General features: G+C 37.7%; 1 protein-coding gene across 2 annotated transcripts; it reads right to left on the bottom strand.

The window, feature by feature from the left end:
• Positions 1-353: 353 nt before the first annotated feature.
• Positions 354-23,104, bottom strand: LOC145767145 (uncharacterized). 2 transcript variants are annotated; one of them, XM_082578908.1, is made up of 12 exons: positions 22,956-23,104; positions 17,899-17,948; positions 15,086-15,229; positions 14,164-14,289; positions 6,586-6,766; positions 6,326-6,394; positions 4,822-4,907; positions 3,960-4,020; positions 3,272-3,380; positions 2,574-2,683; positions 1,508-1,578; positions 354-1,182 (listed from the first exon to the last, which is right to left on the bottom strand). In XM_082578908.1, the coding sequence occupies exons 1-12, from the start codon at positions 23,041-23,043 to the stop codon at positions 1,069-1,071; spliced, it is 1,209 nt and encodes a 402-aa protein (XP_082435034.1). In that variant the 5' UTR covers positions 23,044-23,104; the 3' UTR covers positions 354-1,068. The 2 variants fall into 2 exon arrangements, with proteins under 2 accessions (XP_082435034.1, XP_082435035.1); XM_082578909.1 differs by having other exon boundaries at positions 2,616-2,683.
• Positions 23,105-23,144: the final 40 nt, after the last annotated feature.

Genomic DNA, 23,144 nt, shown 5'->3' with positions numbered 1-23,144 from the left:
GGCTAATAACTTCAAATGTGTGTATTTTTTACCATAGTTCTTTTGTGAAAGTGATTCAGTATGAAATTATCTTTCGAATGAGGTATAAAACATCAATTTTAGACGAGTTCGAATTTTTGGCCTATGGGGGGCTGGGGGCTGCGGTCATTATGGAAAAATGACCAAAACTCACTATTCCCAAGGGGGAATCATGGGCTTTTTTGGTGACTCCACATCATCAATCGAACCTTCTGACAAAGTTTCAGCTTGATATTATTTTTTTCCGGGTCAAATCATTCAGCGACTGGACTATTTGTTCCACTCCTGCAAAAACTCAGTTGGCTTGCCATGTCACAGCCAATTAAAGGTTACTTTTGTTACAAATTTTTTTATTACAATCAGATAGCAGCAAAAGAATACAAAACATAACCTACAACTACACCTAGCAGAACTAATAAACAGAATTGAATAACAAACCACAAAATCTGCTAGGTAACTGTAACTTGACCTGTATGATTGAATACGTGCTATCAGATGAGGTCCTTGGCCAGATTTTCATATTAAGGTTTTTCGATATAGCTTGTCTAATGGCCAAGCAGGAAGGTACAGCAAAATCTGTTACTTTTACATTGATTCAACGTCTGAGAAGTTTATCGGATTTATTTAAAATGGAGATTAGAATGAAAACAGAGCTCAAAATGAGTTTAAGAAAAGTCCAATTCAATGAATGTTTTGGAAACAAATCTTTTGTGTATTTACTGATAAAGCTGAATTTTGCGATTGACAAATTTAAGTAGTGCGAGGAAACGATTTTTTGCAGAAATATTATCTAAACGATCAGACTTATAACTGAGTTTCAAACTCTATTTTTTATTTTATAGATTTATTTTTAAAAGTACCAACAAATCTTTGAATTTTTTTTACATTTTTTATTCTGTTTATATTTTTTTGTGACAACCTTCGGCATACAGTTTGCAGGACCAACACATCTTGTAGAAAACCGAAAAAATAAACTTTTGCAAGTGTAAGACACAGCCGTTACATCGACTTGAAATACCAAGAGAAATCTCCTATACAAGAAAAATAACTTCAGTATTTCTTGACTTCTTCCATGTAGTCACCTCCTATGTCTTTCTCGTTGATAGAATGATCTTCGGTGAGTTCGGCCATTGAACTCTGCGTGCTACTTAACAAGCTGTTGCCCTGGTGATAACAATCGATTAAATCATTGAGGCATTAACATGACGTCAATTATATGCAATATTCATCAAGTTTCGTTAGTTTACTTCACAAATGTAGATAGCTTCGAATTCTCGACTGCTGCTATCAAGTAACTGACTGTTTGAAAACTTCCGTCAGCAAGTCATTACCACCAAGAGAACTCAGGAAACTTGAAATCTAATGCATTAATATGTTAACACAAAGATAAATGCAGTGCTTTTATTGATTTAAAACTGTCGAGTTTTTATGAAGTAGGATCACTGTTTAGCTAATGAAATGTTTAATTAACAGATTAACAACAACTAACCTGAATTTCTTCGGAGATGCTGGCTTGGCTGGTCGAGTTAAAGTCGTCGTCGTATGCATTCTGCTTGTGGTCTATGATAACATCGCGGTTAGTTGAAGTCAACTGAGGATGGGCCTGATCTGGTTAAGCTAATATCACGGGGTGACAAACATAAAAGCGAACCGGACGTTCAAAAAGGCACACATGAAGTTGGACAAGCAATACAACATTATATCATAAATGTAGCGAATGACTTCGGTTAAGCTTGCTTCCCAGCATAATTTCGTTACTTGGTTACCGTTCGCTGCCTATCACCGGGTATTGGGATCGTTACAAGTGGGGGAACATAAATCGCAGAATAAAAGAAACAAGTAGCCTAGTAGGTGGCATCGGCACGAATAGTGCAACTTCAGACACTAATATCAATGGCCATAATTTTGAAAACAGATTGACAAGGCGTCTTGTGAAGCTCAATCGTGGGAATAATATTGTAGAGGCATTGAACCACTGACGTTGGATCAGGCATCTAAGTAAATGATTCTCGCTGAATGGAAACATGGACTACAATCGTTAAAGTAAGTTACTCAAACGCATACACCGGGAAGAGAACCAACGTTCTTTGATCTTGCAACTTTTTTGTTTGGGAAGTCGTAATGACACAAGGATTGGCTTTTTTATCTTTCGATCACTTCCCAGATAGCAAATCAACTGTTGTTTACATTGATTCAACGTCAACAGACCTACTTGGCCGGATACCACATAAAACGAAAAGGGTAAATTGTCCATAAATCTACTTGTAAATTAATCAACAAAATAGTTACTCTTGCACTAAAAAGGCCAAGTAGGGTTGGATGCACCAACATTAAACTATTCAACGAGCAACCAAATCAGAAGATTAGGCAACTTTATCCGCGTATAAAGTCCGATCGCAAACTAATTCTCAATTAACCAATTTGAAGGTTAGCTTTATTGGTCGATTTAAGGTTCGCCGTTGATGCATCCAACCTTTAATTGCGCCTTGTTAGCCTAAAAACAGCCTCACGAGACACGCTTAGTAGAAAAATCACAGCTATATGTCTATTAGTACCATAGTTCAATGAGGCACTTTTTTCGTTTCCGCTCCAATCACCTTTTGAAGAGGGGTCGCTTGTGTGAGAGACGATGCTACTTTGTGGTTCACTAAGAGGGGGCAGTTTCCTAGCAAGTGAATCCTCATTAAAACACATTCTACGCATGACTAACAACAAGCAGTGCTTCATTTCTAAATCTGGAACTTTCGAAGCGCTGGTTGACGGCCAAAAGGGCGTTATTCAGTCAAGTTTTTACGCAAGTTAGTTTAGTTCAGTGTTGTGTTTGGTTCTAGTTCCAATAAAGGATGTAGATTGTAGATAAATAGAAGCTCTGAAACTACCCTGGCGTCTGACAGGTCCGCTCTCCATCCGGCCTGGCTTGCAACAGGGAAAATACAAAAAGAACTAATGCTTCGCAAGTCGGAATATTTCTACAGTCCTGCATGCTCTTATCACGAGCTCACGAACATACCTCTGGTTGGAACTATTCAAGATTATAAAAAAATCGTTTTTTCCATTGGTTGGTCTGTAGATGTGGTTTAACAAATAAAGTATAGCGAAAATTATAATCATGAAAACGTTTAAAAGCCGGAAAAGTACTGACATTTAACAAAAACGCCATAAACTACAGGCAGCGAACGCCGGCATGGTTAACCTATATGTCATTTGCACGGATTGTAACTAAGTAAATATCCACACACCCTTAGTGACTTACATGGAATTGGGGGGCCTCGAATCGGTGAATTTTGTAGGGGAGTCCTTGGGCTTGCTGAAATAGTCGTCGTCAAAAAATTGATCGAATGTTGAGGTAGGAGCTTCGTCGTCTGAGAATCATTACGTTACATTGATGTCAAATGACATTAACTTTAAGTGTTTAGACATTAAAGTGTTTCAATGAAGCTCCCTTGTGAACGTACAATAGACTTGACTCCCAGACTGCGCAACCGTGCCGCACATCATTCATCCCTGTCTTATCTACGTGCCCTAACCTCGTGATGAAGATGCTAATCTCAAAGCGTTTGAAAGCAATACAATCCAATGACTGCTAGATAGAATAACATGACTGCTACCACCTCATACACAAGAAGTTTGCGCATTGACAAGTTGACGATTCACTATGCAGGAAAGTATGTGCAAATGCAAATTACCAACATAAATCATGGCGGTGCAGGAACTTGGTCTCCGTCATTGCAGATGCAAACCGACATGAAAACAAAGGGCTAACGTCGTTGTGTGCACGAAAATTTAGGCTCAGATAGTTAGGCTAACGATTATCGCAGTGAACAAACCAGTCACGCAAATATACTTAAAACTAATGCAGAGATGCAGCACAGTTATGTTGAATATGCTGACACCAAATTTCTAGAAAGATTCATGACAAGAGACATTTTTGCAAATTTCACCTTGAGAAGAGCCAGAGTTACTTCCCGGAGAATCTGAATTTTCTTTCTTCTTCGAATACCCCTGAAACAAGTCAAATGTTGCAATCGATTGGTGGAAACCTGTCTCCAGCTTACTATAGATGTCGTCAGAGCGTGATTTAAAAGAAGCACTAACAGGTCATGTTGTACGCCAACACTACTGCTGGTTGTATCAAGAGCCTAGAAACAGGCTTAACTTTGTTTCCTGTCAGCGAAATTCGCACATCCCCTTTTTCATCTTGTCACATCCAAGAATAAAAAATCGATTTTCAGTCATAAAGCACCAGAAGGAACATGGGAGACTGGTACTACAAATACAATGAGGTGAGAACGCTTATTGGTAGCGCACGAGAATGGGGTCCCAATAGCTCAGTTGGTTAAACGCCTGACTTCATGAACGAAGAAACTTCAAGACCAAGCAACGCTGGTTTGACTCTGGGGATGTGTGCTTGATATCACATATCAAGGACAGCTCTTCATCAAACGGCACCAAGTGAATGGAATGATTCAGACAAAAATATTTCAACAAGCGGAAACTTCACTTTGTCAATCTCAGTGACCAGGCATGCGTCAGTGGTTGAAGTCTCTACCTCTACGAGCATGCGAAACTGCCAGGATTAAGCTCTCGGAGAAACTTTCTTGTTTCAACAGAAAGAAGTATGCGAAATTCTAGACATCCAATGTAGTCTCATACATTAATTATTAAGATATAAAACTAAGCGAGTATATATTATGGAACATTCCTTCATTTATTAATTGAAATTTTCCATCCACTTCATTGCCTCAAATGATTTTCAAATTATGAATAAAAACCATAAAGTGATTGATCAGTGATAAAGCTTACATCTGGTTCTGTGACGCGTTCTTCCAAAATTTCAGATTTTATAAAGTTTGTAGGAGTGTCTTCATTCTTGGAGGTAGTTTGTTCGTCTGAAATCAAAACAATATAAAAAGCTGAAATTCATATCTTAACACGAATGTAAGATTATGCTGTAATATTTAGCATAAACTGATCATTGCATCTTTTCATTGGATTGTGGTTAATCTTGTTTTTGGACCAACAAGACAAACTACTTCAAAATCAGGACTGCTGGAAGTCTACAATTAGTTACGCAAGAATAATGTGTTCCACGGCTTTAAGGTTTGTCGTATCAACTACTTGGCCGAGCAATACGGTTTAGTGCAGTTATTAAAGTTAGCTTTACTATGAACAGTTAAACATATAAACCGTTAAAATCATTTACTTTTACCTCAGTGTAAAAGGTGTGCCTGCTTTTACTCATAAATAGTCTTGATTCAGGTTTGACATCAGGTGAGAGTGGTCTGATGATCAAGCGAGTGACGCAGTTAATCTTAGTCAAATGTAAACTAACACAAAAGCACATGCTCCCTTCTAAACTAATTTGACATGTCGCAACTTTGCGATACGGTTGGAACATTCAAATTAGCGGCACACTTGCGATCCTTCGACGGCACACAGCCTCGGAATCCCTGTTCTACGCTCACGTAGGCTACTGTAAGCAGAGATGTAGGCATATATAAGCCATCTGTTATATTTGTGCCTATATTATTCGGTATTTAAAAAAATGGCAGGCAAGCAAGCAAAAACTTTTTTTTCCACCAATTAGAGCAGGACAATGGAGTGCAGAAATATGAACTATCGAACTTGATCAGGGACAATGGGACATAGCTGTTTGGAAAAACTACGTTAATGGTGTCCGGGTACGTTGGAATGGACAATAATCATGAAAAACATAGCAGGCTACATATCAACAAATTCCGTGGTTAGATTTCATATTCCAGTCATTGCTTCTATTTGTCTTCTAACGGCTGCTACTGAAAAGAAGGTCTGGTTTTTTCCCTCTTGACATAGTTTCAACAACGGCGTTACACTATTTCACAAAACCAACATCAGTAGCTTAAAAAATCAAAGGAAATAGTTTCCATCCAGCAAATAATCCTTGTTCCATTGATTCAATGTCTGCAGACGCTGAAGGATGAAAATCCGGTTAAAGAAGAGTCCGAAGTAAAACACGTGGTTTTAAACATTGTGGAATATGTCAAGTACTATTGTTGAAGTACGGGTTGATGGCACACAGTGGGCCTCAGAAATGTAACAATTCATTGAGGAGTCAAGGGCCGGATCCGGCCCTCAAGTTGCGGACCCCTGTTTAGTGTTTATCTGTGGGATGCATTGCACAAGGATCGATGTGAAAATATGCTTGTTTGTGGGGAGACAGTGAAGTGCTCAGAAGTCATAATAACTAATAAGAAAACACGCAGTTGTGCTGTTTAAATGTGAAACAATATCAACAAACATAACAGATTTAAAAAATTGAAGTTCTTACCTGAAATCACACTGTGACAAGCCTGATATAGCTCGGCGTACATTCCAATGAATGCTTGTGATGATATTTCTGGAAAGAATTCTTTAAAATAAGATGAAGTAGTTGGCAGGCAAAAAAGTTCAATAGCGAGCTGAAGCCTCAAACTTCCAGTCCAGTAAACCGTAAACCTTGGGAAAGGGTGATTTAAATAGATAACAATGAAAAAACCCCTTTAAACAGTATCTATAAGTAAAAACGCAAAAAAAAACAAAGGTTTGAACCTTGGGAGAGTGAATTTCTTTCTTCAGCGACGAATCTTTCTAATAAGAAAACGGGAAATTTTGGACAAAGTAAAGAGAGCACATGGACGGCAGACTGGGCAGTGATGAAATCCGAGTCGACGCTGCAATTGTCCGCAAACAGTTCTTGGGCTGTTTTTAGTTGCGCATCGCTGGGAGAATTCTAAAATTCAAAGAGATTAAAAAATATTAGTAAAGTTTTAAATATGAAAAAATTGCCAAATGAATGAAACAACAAATTTCATAAATGAGGTGTTTTCGAAGTCGAAAAAACTTTCTATTACAAGGTTTGTTTAGATCCCTCTTGGCAGTCGGTGAATGCATTGATTTTAGAAACAAAATTTCAAACCTTCCCACCAACATCCACACATTTGAGAGTAACTTCGCTATCATTGTTGACATGTTATTGCTTTAAGTTGCATTGTAATTTACGTTGTTACTGATTGCTTTGTTACGTTGCCTTAAGTTCCTTTGTCGTTTTTACTGGTGTTTATTTTCAGTCTCAATTCAGTTTGCAGTTTATGTCGTCAGAACAACCTAGCTGCATTTTAGCGTAATAAACTTCTTAATAGAGGAATTGTAGATGGTTTCACTACATTTTATTACGCTAATAAAGTATGGATCTAAAAGACTTGCGCCCTAGACTCTTAGCTGCGGACCCGCAAAGTAAAGACGCTAAACGACAATGGGTGCATTGGTACAAGTCTTTTACAATTTATGTAGAAAAGCTCGGAGAAGTTTCAGCTGAAGACAAGTTGAATTTGCTTATAAATCATATAGACGCTTCAATATATGAACTGGTGTGTGAGACAACAAATTATGATGAAGCTATCGAACAACTGAAGCGCCTTTTTGAAAAGGTTTCTAACCCCATGTTTTCTCGATTTGTTTTAAAAACTAGGAAGCAGAAGCCAGATGAATCACTAGACGAGTACATGCAGACCTTAAAGCGATTGAGCCTCTCCTGTGACTTTCGGGCCGTATCGGCAGTTGCGCATAAAGAGAAAGCTATACGTGACTCGTTTATCGCTGGGATTTCGTCAAATCACATTAAACAACGCTTGCTAGAGGACAAAACTGCTTCGCTACAACAAACTTTTGATAAAGCTCGATCCTTAGATGATGCCCAAACGTTTTGCAATCGTGTCGAAATGACTGCGAGCCAGACTCCGTCTTCACTTGATTGTGGCGCAACAGCTTTTGAAACACGTCCTACCTTTAAAATTGAAGATTCTTCAGATAAGGAAGAAAGCTCAGATGTTAGCGCCGCGTTGGTTGAAAAGTGTAACTATTGCGGAAATAGGCGACATAGTAGAAGATATTGCCCTGCTCGTAAAGTTATTTGTTTCAAATGTTCTAAAAAAGGTCATTTCTCAAAAGTTTGTCGTCTTTCCAGGGTAAATCGAAAACCTATTTATTCACCTGCTTCTACTCCACGAGATGTCATTATGAATATGACAACCGAATCTTTCGACACCCACGCAAAGGTCAACGTCCTTGTTACAGTTAACGGAGTTCAAGCCAATGCTCTCATCGACACTGGCTCTACCCTTTGTCACATGAGCGACCGTTTAAGAAAGCGTCTAAAACTAAATCTTGAAGAAAGTGAATGCCGCATTGGTTTAGCCGTGAAAGGATGTTCATCGCAAAGTTTAGGAATCTGTAACGTAAAAGTCGAGCTTTTTGGACAAGAGTATGATAATGTAGGAGTCACTGTTTTGAAAAATTTGCTCACCGACCTAATTATCGGACAAACTTTTATGAAACAGCACAAAAGCGTGAATATTCAATTTGGAGGGTCTATGCCAACGTTACAGATCGGAGCATTAGAAGCTATTAAAACGTCTACTTCAATACAGCTTTTCAAACACTTAAGGAAGGAGTGCCACCCGATTGCTACAAAGCCTAGAAAGTATTCTCAAGCCGATAGAAGTTTTATCTCTTCAGAGGTGCAGCGACTTTATAAGGAAGGTTTAATTGAGCCGAGTCGTTCGCCATGGCGAGCACAACCTCTTGTGGTCACTCAAGAAAATCACAAAAAGCGTATGGTCATCGATTTTAGCCAAACCATTAACAAATTCACTTGTTTGGACGCGTATCCTTTACCTCTTATGTCAGACGTAGTGAACAATGTTGCTAGGAACAGCATCTATACAATGCTAGATTTAAAAAGTGCGTACCACCAGGTAGAAGTTCCTCTGCAAGATCGAAATTACACTGCTTTCGAAGCCGATGGAAGCTTGTGGCAATGGAAGAGAACGCCGTTTGGTCTAACGAATGCAGTATAATACCTGGTTTTCAACGGATAATGGACAACATTATCACAGACTACGAGTGCAAAGATACGTACGCTCATCTTGACAATATTACCATTTGCGGGAAAACCCAAGAAGAGCACGATCAAAATTTATCAAAATTTCTTGAAGTAGCTCGAGAATGCAATCTAACTTTCAATGAAGCAAAAAAGTACTTATTCGGCAGATACAATCGACTTGCTTGGATATAGAATCTCTAAAGGTACTTTAAGTCCTAACCCTGAAAGAGTGTAATCTTTACTAAAAATCCCGCCTCCAGAAAGTAGTAAACAACAGCAGAGGATTGTCGGTTTATTTGCGTATTATGCGCAATGGATTTCGCGTTATTTTGACAAGATTCAGCCTCTAATTCGAAACACTTCCTTTCCTCTGAATGATGCAGCCCTAAACTCTTTCGCGACGTTGAAAGCTGAATTGGCTCAAGTTACGCTTGGGGTGATAGATGAAGAAATTTCATTTACAGTAGAAACTGACGCATCTGACATTGCCATTTCTGCCACTTTAAATTAGAACGGGCGACCCGTTGCTTTTTTTTCCAGGACACTCAACAAAAGTGAAAAAGTTCACTCAAGCATAGAGAAAGAAGCGACGGCAATTAATTATCGAAGCCATTCGAAAATGGAGTCATTTTCTAGCGGGACGCCGATTCAAACTTGTCACAGATCAAAAATCGGTGGCATTCATGTACAACAGCAACAACCATGGCAAGGTAAAAAACGCAAAAATTTTGAGATGGCGACTGGAACTATCACAGTACGATTATGAAATCGTTTATCGAGCAGGGAAGTATAATACTGCTCCCGACACTTTTCTAGAGTGTATTGTGCAACTATGATGGACAATTCGTTGTATGAAATTCATGCGACCTTATGCCACCCTGGAGTAACTCGCATGCATCATTATGTTAAAACAAAGAGTTTGCCTTATTCTATTGATGACATCCGTAAAATGACATCCGCTTGTAAAATTTGTGCTGAGTTGAAACCTAAGTTCTACAAGCCAATTAAAATTCCATTGATAAAAGCTACGCAACCTATAGAGCGCTTAAGCAATTAAGCATCGATTTCAAAGGACCTTTACCTTCTGCTACGAATAACAAATACATTCTGACTGTAGTAGATGAGTACTCTCGATTTCCTTTCGCCTTTCCTCGTTGTAAAGTAGACACTGAAACTATAATCTCGTGCATGTCTAGTCTTTTTGCGATGTTTGGTAAATGTAGTTATGTGCATTCGGATAGAGGTGCATCGTTTATGTCTAAGGACTTTGTGTCTTACATGTACAGTTTGCGTATTCCTACCAGCAAAACCTCTATATACAATCCACGGGCTAATGGCCAATGCGAAAGATACAACGACGTAATTTGGACTTCTGTAAAACTTGCTTTGAAAACTCGAGATCTTCCTATTTCTAAATGGAAGTGTGTTCTACCTGATGTTTTGCATTCTATGCGCTCTTTATTATGTACTGCAACAAACGTGACGCCACACGAGCGATTTTTTAATTTTCAGCGTCGTTCAAGTCTAGGTCTTTCCATACCTACTTGGGTTAAATGTCCTCAAAAGGTTTTATTGAGACGACACGTTCGTGCTAGCAAGTATGAACCGCTTGTCGAAGAAGTGGAAATGACTCATGCAACTCCGAACTACGCGCACGTTCGTTTCGCGAACGGACGCGAAACCACAGTGTCAATTCGTGACATCGCTCCAACTGCTCGTGGTGGCCTTGACGAGTCGACTCTTAGTTTGCCGGATCCCGGGAGTCCAAACGAAGGGATAAACAATCCATCTGTGGAATTTCCCGAACAAATAACAACTAATAATGAGCCTGTCAATGAAGATGCACCTGCCCAGTCATTGGAAACTCATATACCGACTGATTCCAGCGAGCGCCCCATGCCCCGGCGCTCATCACGCTCAAGGCGACCGCCAAACAGATTTGTAAATTAATTAAATGTATTTAATGTATTAGCGCCTTTAATTTTTGTTGCTCCCTATTGATAATCTATGGAAGGGGTGAATGACATGTTATTGCTTTAAGTTGCATTGTAATTTACGTTGTTACTGATTGCTTTGTTACGTTGCCTTAAGTTCCTTTGTCGTTTTTACTGGTGTTTATTTTCAATCTCAATTCAGTTTGCAGTTTATGTCGTCAGAACAACCTAGCTGCATTTTAGCGTAATAAACTTCTTAATAGAGGAATTGTAGATGGTTTCACTACAATTGTCTCTTAGGGTTTTTAATGACTCCTTGAAAAGGGTCCGTGACTAAGAAGAGAATAAAAAATTAAAAAAAACTTTGAAACTTTTAAACAATGCAATCATTTTGCATACTTATATACTTTGAACAGTATTTTACTAGTATTGCCAGTACTGCAAGCTAAGGTAGCAGTTCACATCATTACTCGTCTCGTATTACCGCAATCTTATTGCTTTTAAAGACTTATTAGAGCTTACTAAGGAAGGTGTCTCTCTCCAGAGAGACTAAATGGTGACTGAGAATGACAAATCAACAACAAAAGTGAGATTATGCCATAAACACGCAAGCCTTTAAACACATAAACTTGCATTAATAAACCAAAAATCGGTAGCATCTTAAGCATCAGGCAAAACGGAGTGTAATGTAAAATGCATTCGAACATCCCACGGGCCAAATTTAAAGTTTCGTATGGTGTCTGATAACATATAAACACTAGGGTGATTCAAACCAGGGGTAAATTTTTTTTTTGTTAATCTTTACGGGCCACCCTCCCAAAAGCTTCCATTTACTACAAAAACACCTTGTGTAAAATATTTTTGAAAAATATTAATATTTAAGGGTGGCCCAAGGCCCCCGAAATGTTGACGTTTTTGACGAAATACTGCAGATTAAAAACGGCCATATTTTGAAAACCCTTGAAGCAAACATATTAGTGTTGGGGTTCATTTTCATCAGCATGGTGGGCACTGTTGTTTGATAAAGTCAAACAATTCAAAATTCGTATTTCATGTATTTTCGGCATGAATTTTATAGTAGCCTAATACTGTATAATCTTTCACAGTAAAGTTATATTTTGAAAGATGAATACTGCAGTTATGTCTGAAGTGAATCAGCTAATTCCACAATCCACACAAAGTTATTTTGGGTCGTCCCCACCATGGCCAGGTGGGTATTAGTTGTTTAAAACAGGGATGTCATGGCAACCAACCACTCAATGTTGCCCTATTAAGGTGTTCTTGAGTGGCTGAGGAAACTTCTTGCGGTGCTGAGAAACAACTTGCATAAGATACTGTAGTTGGTCCTCCTCTTTTGTTGAGCACCCAGAAAAGGTTTGCACAAGAGCAACGCTTCTTTCTGCATGGTCATTGGTTACAGCTAATGACCTGCAGAATGCTCTGGCAATACGGAAATCTTCGTTTTCTTCCCACTGAGTTGCTGGAAGGTGAAGAAAAGAATCTGAATTTTCAGTTTTTGAAACAGCAACCTTGTGTTGGAATTAGCAAATGTTGGCAATGTCATACCCAAAATGTTTTCCAACGACACATTAACTTTCTTTGGTGGATCCTATTTTTCCTCGGTCTGCAATATTGTTTTTGCTATTTGGTCTTTAATGTTTGACGTAATATCATCATCTAAGAGTGAAAGACCTACCAACTCTTCGAAGTGGTACCATAAATGGCATGCCATCTTCTCAGTTTTCACCCCAGATATTGCATCGTTAATGGCTGCATACTCCTTTGAGCTTTCACAGCAAGTGGAGTGTTAATCCATGCTGTAACATGGACAGTTGGACACACGAATAGAAAATACACAGATCTCTAAGTCCTTTCTGCTCACGGAGACTCAGACGAAACTGAATGCGGAACAGCCACACTTTGAATATGTAGATGACCTTAGCCATCCAACGTGCATGATGGTTAGACCCGGGGCCCGGGGGGTCAAAATCGGATTTTATTAGATGGTGGAGCTCCGAGAAACAGCGATGACAATTTCATAATTTCCCGATAATCATCACGGGGTTGTGTTTCCCCAGTCAACACTGTGTTAATGAACTCGATTAGTCCTAACGTCCTGTGGAGGCATCTTCAAACTTGTCTTGATCAATAAACTCCCAGGACTTCTTAAAACGTTTGAAAAGCTGGATATCTGGTGCAGATGATGATGTCATTACTTTTTTAAAAGCAGCAACTGCAATCAATTCAAGTATGTGGGGGCGACATGCCAAATATAACAGATCTTGATTCAGTAACTGTTCAGTGTTCAATAATGACACAGGCTCCATTTATTCAACCAGTGTTTGAGCTTGTATCAAAACACAGTGCCTTTTCTTCGATGTTCCATTGTTTAAATGGTTGAAAAACTGCTCACCTGTACCTAATGACAGGAGCTGCGTTTTTCTTGAAAAGAAACTAGTGTGAGAAGGCAAGCAACATTCTTGTTTCCTGTTAAATCCGAAAAAAGTTTTCCATCCCAGTGGACAGTCAAATTTGCATTAGGAAAAAAGTTGTTCAAGATTTCTGTTGTAAACTGCTCCTGATGGCTACGCCTGCTGCGCCTTATGCTTGATGTACTCAAGGTAAACTCTTCTCGCAGTTTCACTGACTATGTACATAGCAGCTCTATCTGAAACATTGGCATGGTCAAGACTTGCTGATTAAGTAGGTTACAATTTCTCTTCTCTGTGGTTTTCTTTATTCTGAGCATTCCAGTCATTCAATTACAATTCTTGAACCAGCACAATTGAAGCAAAATAGCATGTACATTGTACGGTACTCGTACTGGTAGAGTTGAGTTCTAAACTAACTGCATTATCAAGAATTTTGATCAAATTTTAAAAATCGGATATTTTAAAATAGCATGTTTTGAACTGTTGCTGTGCACCAAATGACAGTGCTCACCATACTGATGAAAATGAACCCCAACACTTGTATGTTTGCATCAAAGGTTTTTAAAATATGGCCATTTGAAATCTGCAGTGTTTTGTCAAAAGCATCAAAATTTCAGGGGTCTTGGGCCACCCCTAAACATTAATATTTTTCAAAAATATTTTACACAGGGTGTTTTTGTATAAAATGGAAGCTTTTGGCAGGGTGGCCCATAAACATTTTAAAAGTCGATCATTTTGAACCACCCTAATAAACACATGATTCACAATTGGACTAATTAAATGTTACATCTGGCTACTAACGTGCTTGGAATAAAGAAAAAGGCTTTAACAGTCACCACGAAAATAAAATTGATTTTGTGAGAAAAATATTACAACATACCGAATTCAAATTTGAGGCTGTTTTGTCTTTCACCAGAAAAGCGAGTACTGGGGTATCAGGTGGAGTTTCGGATGGGACGATGTTGAGTTTTTGACAAAGATATTCTTTAGGCTTAAGATGGCCTGTCTGAAAATAAAAAGCATCACCAAAGATTGGACCAAACACAAAATTATTAACACAGTCTACAAAGAAAAAATCCTACAGGTATTCAATGAAAACAAGCAAAAAATTTGGAAGTAACTCTAGCCTGCCACAAAACTGAAAAGGGACAGTTATTAAATTAAAGTTTAGTTGCTATAGAGCAGTGGTTTTCAACCTTATCTGTATTGCAACCCCCTCTGAACAATCAATGTAGTCTTGCAATCCCCGATAAAAATATTCAATAAAAGCATGGCCTATTTAATTTGATTCATTCTGACAAGCAGTCTATTTCTCGTTTCGCTGTTCTAATGTGTACTTTTGAAACTAAAAACATCGTTTTGTGATGTTATTAGTGCTTTTATTCATTTCCTCTGGTTATTTCCATTTCCTATCAAGCTTGGCTAGATTATAGGAGAAAAAAAAATAAAAGTTACATCTCCGCATTTCCACCAGTTGAATTTATAGCAATGTTTGTTGCAGTTACTGATTTATTGAAATCAGTTTCAGCGACATGATTGGTGCAGCATCTCATTAAAAAGCTTTTAAACAAAGTACACACTAAATTTTTTCAATATCATTGTAAGCGATGTCTTTCTCGCCGGTTGAATGAAGCAAAAATTGGCAGCGATAGACACGTGTTTCGCCCATGAGGCTGGGCTCATAAGTATTGTACTACTTATTCATGCCACATAGTTCTCAACCGCTGGTTTTGTCAGTCGATTAAATTCTTATCTTGGTAAGACCACTGCAATAGTATAGAGTATTATATTAGTAAACTTACTGTATTAGTTTCAGGAGAAAATACTGCGCTGGTGTAATCCAAGTTAAAGTGTTCTAAGAAATCACGAATGACATCCATGCATACGTCTGCCTCAGGATGACGTAGGAAGTCTTGGAGTTTGACGTTAGCAAGTGCAGAAGGGTTCTAAGAAAAAAACAACAATTCCAACTGCCTGACAACCAATCACTAAGATCTAATAGCAGACAATTCATTCAACAGGGTCATATTGAGCCAGTGAACCACGGAAACCATTTTCAGTCCTTTAAATACCAAAAGAGGGGTCTATGGCATTTTCACGCTATACCACTTTGACATTGGTTCACATTGATGTTTTGGTGTGAGCTCATTTTGTCATTTGATAAGGTACGGTATTTATGTCTAATTAAATCCAAATTATGAAATGTTGTATAACACACGAGAGAAGCCAATATGTTTTAATGCATATTAACAATAACCAGATGCAAATAAAAAACACATTTTACGCAACAAAAATTTGATAACATTTCCGGTTAAATTTAATCTTGCAGTTTTAGTGTGAAAATGGGGGAGCAAGTCTTTTAGGCGCTGACAGTTAGGCGCTGGTCTAATAGGCGCACGCCGCGCACACTGTGGCGTCTGGATATTTAGGTGCGGAGCACTGTGGCGCCCGGTCATTTAGGTGCTATTCCTAGTAAAGTCTGTAGATTGTATCAGCTTGGCAGCTTGCCAGAAAATTATATCATGGCTTCAGTGAGTGAAGCTGCTAAAACCGGCAATGCTTTTCACACAAAATGTTACATTGAACAGAAAAATATATTGTTGTTTTATTGATTTATTATTGTTTTATTTGTTGTTAGTCCAGGTTTGCTTTGGTGAAAGCTTTATCAATAAATTATTGAAGCTTCCGAACATTATTGAGTTCATTTTTAGTTAACTCTTTCGCGACCACGGACGTATACACACGTCTTGGGATTTTTGCCATGATGACCAAGGAAGTATCCCTACGTCCAAGGTTAAAAGGTAGCCTATTTCAAGCAAAAAAATAATGTAAATGATGGCAGATCCATAGTCTTTGCCTGTCCTTTTTTGGCTAATTAAAAAAAAATATTTTGGCGGTGCAGTTATCAGATGAGGACTTCTTAAAGATGGGGACACAGTGGATTTTTTTCTTTCACTCATTGGAATTGGCAGTCAAAACTGGCTAGGCAACCCCTTACTTTGGAATTTCTCGATCAAAAAGACTGTAGGCTAAATTACGTAAACTTTTTGCTTAAAATTTCCAAATTACTTCATAATCATTCTGCTGTACCTCCTAAAACATTGCGCGCAGAAACGAAGTAAATTTTTTCTCATGTGCAGAATTGTTTTGGCATTCGATTAAACTACATATATTTTCATATTATTGTATCATGCTTGGGTAGTAAAAATTATAATGAAGTACACTTTTCTGCCAATTTTTAATTTTTTTAGAAATTAGAAAAAATACCTTTTGGAAAGTTGCTAGTTGTACATAGAATGTTTTAAATTTTATTGCAAAGCTTTGCATCTTCGGATAGCTGAAGATGTAGGCTATGCTTTCATTTGATGTCAAGATTGTGCGTCTACGTCGATCACATCATTCACATGACATGTTTTTACCGCGTAAACACAACAGATTTGTGTGAAAAATGTCTGGTAATTTAGATTAAATATAAATTACTTCTGTTCGGGATGGATTGGCCGTGTGACGAGAACGCGTAAGACGCTCTACTACTGTTCTACTACTGGCTACACCTTGGCTACAAGTTGCAAGCATAATGGTGAGACTTCGCTCGTTATTAAACCTAGTCCGGGTTTTGACGGAAAACTAAGTTACTCTTCACTCAAGCCTACCGCCCGCTTGAGCGCAGCCTACGGTACATTTTTTACTGATGTTTAGTTATTATTTGACCTAACTAAAAGTGAACTCAATCTCATACATTTTCGGAAACTTGAATAATTTATTGATGAAGCTTTCGCCGGCGCAAACCTGGACTAACAACAAATAAATGCTGAACACGCGCATTAAAAAAACAACATATTTTTCTGTTCAATATAACATTTATGTGAAAATCATTGCCGGTTTAAGCAGCTTCACTCACGGAAGCCATAACATATTTTTCTGTTCAATATAACATTTTGTGTGAAAAGCATTTCCGGTTCAAGCAGCTTCACCCATATATTTTTCTGTGTAATATAACATTTTGTGTGAAAAAGCATTGCCAGTTTAAGCAACTTCACTCACTGAAGCCATGACCAACAACGCACACGCATTAACAAAACAATATATTTTCCTGTTCAATATAATATTTTGTGTGAAAAGCATTGCCCTACGCCCCTACCTGCCAAGCTGATACAATCTACAGACTTTACTAGGACTTTACTAGCTCCGCACCAAAATATCCAGACGCCACAGTGTGCGCGCCTATTAGACCAGCGCCTAACTGTCAGCGCCTAAAAGACGTGGACCCGAAAATGGTAGGTAACACTCAGTCAGAAAAATTCTCACAAATTTGCAGAAAACATTAATGCGCCTGTGTTGTACAAAATGTTGATCATTTTCATTGAGATACTGATCTTAGCTTGCACGAATTCAAAGTAACTCATAACGGAGGCTAAAAACAACCAACCATGTAATAAGTCACATTAATCAATGGGTTTCAAATTTCCAATACTTTTAGCACAAAACTTGGTGTAAAAAGTAATCAGCAAACTTCAAGGAAGTACAAGCAAAGATGCAAGCAAGCAATTGAAAGTAATAAGGTACGGTACATTTAGTTCAGTTTTGCGAAAGAAACACAATCAAGATACCCCACCTTCACATGGTCCTGTGCTTCTAATGCCAAGAATACACTTGCTCGAAGTTCTGCCTGCGTACACAAAAGTTTGAATCAATTTCACAAAACTGTACTTGCTGCATCAAACTACCGCAATGTACTGTATTACTGATTTTAAGTATAGAGTAAGAAATTTTATGGGTGATGAATATAGAGTTAATTTTGTAGATCGAAAAAATCTGGTGGAATATTGATACAGTATGATATATATAATGTATTTCATTCACAGCATATATAATTATATAGACTACTGTAGATATTAATGCTTGATACAATAAATTTCGCTTTATGCATACACTACCTATAGTCTGAAGCCTTAACTGTGGCAAAAGTGTTATCTCAAAGTAAATTACATACGATAGAGTAGTTTCAAATGTTACGCATAAGATTAGTAAACTCAACTATTGTAGAAATTCTAATTAATGTTTCAGTTCTCGGAATTATGTCAGTTAAATTATTTGTATAATATGAAAATTGGTTATCATTTCTTTTTATTAACCAAGTAATCCTAATATACAGTAGGGTGAGGCTGATGCCCCTATGACTCCCAATTTTTCTGGCCCTTTCAACAAATGTTCTACATCATATAAATAGGAAAAATGCAAAGTTTCAGAAAAATTGGTTGACCCCTTGGGGTGCCAGTTTCGTGTTCAAATTCCTGCAGTGGTGTGCTATGCATAAATTGCATAACCTCCAGCTTCGTACAGCAAAATCTAAAGAAATTTCCATTTCAGCAATGTTAATCAATTTTGGATCTACTCAACAGGCCAAGAATATGATCAAAGCGAGGTAATGGTCACACCGCTTGTAATACATGAGAATTGGAGGCATTACTTGGAGCGAGGCTACCTACTATCAGCATAGCAGAACAACAAGGCAGCAACATACGCTATATATAAGGCTAATGTAGTCAACAATTTGTTGTAGGTTCTCAATTCATTTCAGTTCAGCCTACAGAAACATAGAACATGGATCTATGTACTATGGCGATACTATGAACTATGTACAGAGGTGCATGCAGTGCAGTGGCGTAATAGACCAAACTTACCATTGAAGAGATATATTTATCAGTAGAGCAGTTTGTATAAAAGCGTAATAATCACCAGCACTAACTTTGCTGCCAAAAAAGTTGCTAATTAAATAGTTAGATTATATTCACTTGCAAACATAAACGCAATTACTGGTACCCAAAAGGATATGGAGGAAAAAATGGTTAATTTTTTACGATAAAGATTTAAAAAATTTGCAAAAGATAAATGCCGCTGATCATGATCACCATACAGCAATAATAATTTTCAGAATGTTTTAATATGCTGTTTTGGATTAAAAACATATTCAAGTTGCTTAAGGAGGAAGAAGATGTCAAATGTTCAGAAAGTATGATGACAGACAGGATTGCCACATTTGCAGGTCGAGACATGGTAACAATAAGAAAAAGAAAAATGGAACGAGAGCAGCACTCTGTAGAATTAGCTAAAAAGGAAGAAGAGAGGAAAACGTTAGATACATTCATAGACACAACACTTGATGAAAGAGCAGACTTTTCATCTGATAATGACTCGGGAACTGAAGCTACTTTGCCAACATCTTCCAAAAGGTGTCATCGTTAAAGATGGCACAACGATTCGGGTACGCTATGATATTCTCAAACACCCTTCGATAGTTGGGTGTTGTTTGAGGGACAAAATTAGCCCTGTGGCCGCTTCCATAATGATAAGGAAATTTATAACAATGGGTGGAGACGTGTCGAAGGTGAACCTTAATTATACGCATGAACTGGGATCGCACCAAAACAGCTAAAGAAACTGCAGTGTCATTAAAGAAAAGTGGCAACCTCCGTTACTTGGAACTGGATCCCTACAATCGGATAGAGAGCTGATGTCCAGCCTCAATTTAAAGGTCATTGATGAATGGCTGCTGCCTGTCCTTGTTTCTGGTCCTAGTGGAGTTAACTACTAGGAACGCCTAAGTTACCTGCTAGCTTATCAGAGCCTCTGGGAGAACTGATCGGTACTGCAACAGAAAAGCTGCTTGATGATTGGAACAGCAAAGCATTCGTGGGAGCTATGGTGTTTGACACCACCAGCTCCAATACTGGCCACGTCACAGCTGGCTGTATTGCCATCCAAAATGAGTTAAATAAATTGTTACTCCTGGCATGCATGCAGGCATCACGCAGGTGAGCTAATTGTCGGCCGGGTGTTTAATAATCGGCAAATAGAATCATCAAAATCTCCTGATGTTATGATATTTTAAGGATTCAAAGAAAACTTCAACAAGTCGTCGTATAGTAGTTTAGACAAAATTTCATTTTCCTAAATAAAAGATGCTCACCTTGAACTTGAAATATACAAAGAAGAGCTGATCATAGTGATGAAAGCTATCTTACATTCCAAGAAAACACCAAGAGATGATTACAAAGAGTTGATTGAGCTCACAGCCTTCTGCCTACAAGCAGACATCTCCGATGTACACAAAAAGTCCAGGTTCTTGAGCTGTGGGGTAGCCTAGTGCATGAAGCTACATGAATGGCAAAACTGATTTATGCTGTTAAAATGCCACTGTTATCCGAAGAAATTCTTGCCCTTCCAAAGAGTCACTATTTGTACCCCAAAAACAAATGCAGAAAATTCAACGTTTTGTGAAATTTGTTGTGTTTGTTTATGTTCAGTGGTGGATAGAATGTGGTTCCTCTGCTGATGCTGCTTACAATGACATCAAGCTTCTGAAAAAATCCTCCTTTATAAAGAAATTGCAGAGGTCAGCTTTATTTGCCTTCTAAAAACATCTTTGGTATCTGACAGCAGAATCTGTCCCCGTGATCTTGTTCAGTGACAAAGTAAATGAAAGTGGCAAGCAAGCTATAGCTACTAAATTGCTGTCTTTTGAAAAAACATTAAAACCCCTAAAAAGATACAGTACAGTACTGGGTTTGGAAAACTACAGTTTGTGATATTTGCACTTTCACCTACTCAATTCGGAATAGCCCGTTTCGGTGAGTCCGATCCCTTAACGAGGGATTTTTTCATTTTTTTTTTAAATTATCGGGTACCGTAGCGTAATTATCATTGCCGTTTTAGGGTTAGGGGTTAGGGTTAGAGGTTAGGAACTCACCGAATCGGAGTCACCGAATAGTAGCTGACCCTACTCAATTACATACAAGGATTGGTTCGAACAAGACTCTTGGTTTTTTTTTTGAAGTGTTGAACAACACAGGGTTTTTGAGGCCTGTCTCCTTGTGGAAAACGGATATCAATTTTCTTAATGCCAAAGATGTTATCAAATCTCTGCTGGTTACCAACGATTGTGCAGAAAGAAGTGTTACTCACAAGTGATTTTATCAGTGGATGTAGGCAGGAAGAAAACTTTCAAAATGTGCTGCAAGTTGTGGAACATGAGCGGAACCAAATCTCTTTCTCTAACCAAAGAAAACGACACAAATTAACTTTATAAATCATTCCTATTTTATCCTTGGGTGTTTTCAACAACATAAAAATGTGAAAATAGTATTGACAATGAAGTTCCTTTTTGCTGATGATTTGGCAAAAACAAATTTTCGATTGAATTAGAAACGCACTTTATGTGCTTTTTTAACAAAAACGCCATTTTTTTCAAATTTTCAAATCAAAACTGGCACCCTTAAATGGTCCTTTTTCACATCTTTTTTTTCAAATAGTGAGTAAAGAGAGGCTGTAGAACATCTATACCAAGGGCCGAATGACTAGCTCAAGTTTTTAATTTTTGAGGGGCACCAGCCTCACCCTAATATACAGTATATATAATATTTAGTAGATAGGTCTCGCAGTTATTAAAACATAATTGAATGGCAAAAATTAAAAAAAAGATGTTTTTCTTAAGTGCATGAGATATCTTCTAACAGATGTCAATAGTTTATGATTGAACTGACTCCTGTGAAAATAAATTTGTTTATATTTTCTCAAGTGCCTACTACAGATTTAAGAAAAATGTGAACACTATAATATAAACGACGACCTTTTAGAGTACATGCATAAAAGTGAGACAAAGTCCAATTTGAAATTATTTTGTTGTATTTTTCCAGTTAGAAATTCTTATGTTGCATATCGCGCGATTTTGGGTATTTAACCCTCATCAGTACAACTTTTATCAACAGCATAGTACAGTAAAATTTGCAGCAGTTCACTTTAAAAAAATGGCTAAAAATGCTATTTGGTTGCTAAGAAACAAATTAGTCTACGAGCAGTAATAATGACAATTTTTATGCAAATTATGAAGGTAATTAGGTCATAGGCTAAAGTGACAAACTATAGTTGCAACAATAAAAAGTACGAGAATATTAAGCATTCGGCGAAGTATTTAAATGTAAACAACAAACAATGGGGTCAGTCAAGCTGACATGCGCCAAAGCCTGGGACCAGTCAAGCCACGGTACACGACAACTGGGCGAGACAAAGTGGGCGATATCCACTTGGGCGAGACCAGGTGGGCGACGAGACAAGTGGGCGACGGACCAGGTGGGCGACGAGTCAAGTGGGCGACGAGCCAAGTGGGCGACGGCCAAAGTGGGCAACGGAATCGAAAGTTTTAGCCGTTTGGAAAAAAATATGACTTTTAATTTTTACTTTAAAATACATGTTCCGAACTAGCAAATGCAAGATACTCCTAACTAATTATTTAAAAAAAGGGGGGCAATTACTTTAAACCCGTATCAACGTAAAGTCAATCGGGGATCCGCGTAAAGCAGATACAAAAGCATCAAAAATTTAAGAAAAATGTGAACACTATAATATAAACGACGACCTTTTAGAGTACATGCATAAAAGTGAGACAAAGTCCAATTTGAAATTCTTTTGTTGCATTTTTCCAGTTAGAAATTCTTATGTTGCATATCTACATGCCTACTACATATATATATATATATATATATATATATACAATATATATATATATATATAGTTATACATATATATATCCTCCATGCCTACTACAGAAACTTGAAGTAGCCTAGACACAAAATAGCAATGATTTTTTAATGGACAATTAGTGTTTTCATATACTTGCCTTGATTTTACCAAGAACTCCATTTTTATCTAGTGTTTGTATAAGGATATCCCTTAATTCTGTATCTTCATCCACAACAGACATATTTGTAGAGATGTCTTGTAATATTTAACTCAAATAAACTTAAAGAAAAAATTAGCATTGGATAACTGAACAAAATATTATATATGTATAGATATAACTTG

The sequence above is a fragment of the Aplidium turbinatum genome, chromosome 3 (assembly GCF_918807975.1).
Source record: "Aplidium turbinatum chromosome 3, kaAplTurb1.1, whole genome shotgun sequence".
Lineage (NCBI taxonomy): Eukaryota > Metazoa > Chordata > Ascidiacea > Aplousobranchia > Polyclinidae > Aplidium > Aplidium turbinatum.
The sequence above is the reverse complement of the archived record's forward strand: the minus strand, read 5'-3'. Positions and strand labels throughout refer to the sequence as shown.

Excerpts from the sequence above, each read along its gene's own strand:
- LOC145767145 (XM_082578908.1), bottom strand. The coding sequence starts at position 23,043 with ATGTCTGTTGTGGATGAAGATACAGAATTAAGGGATATCCTTATACAA. Across the intron at positions 14,290-15,085 it reads TTTCTCCTGAAACTAATACA|ACAGGCCATCTTAAGCCTAA; the intron begins GTAAGTTTACTA and ends TTTTATTTTCAG. Across the intron at positions 3,381-3,959 it reads TAACTCTGGCTCTTCTCAAG|ACGACGAAGCTCCTACCTCA; the intron begins GTGAAATTTGCA and ends AATGATTCTCAG.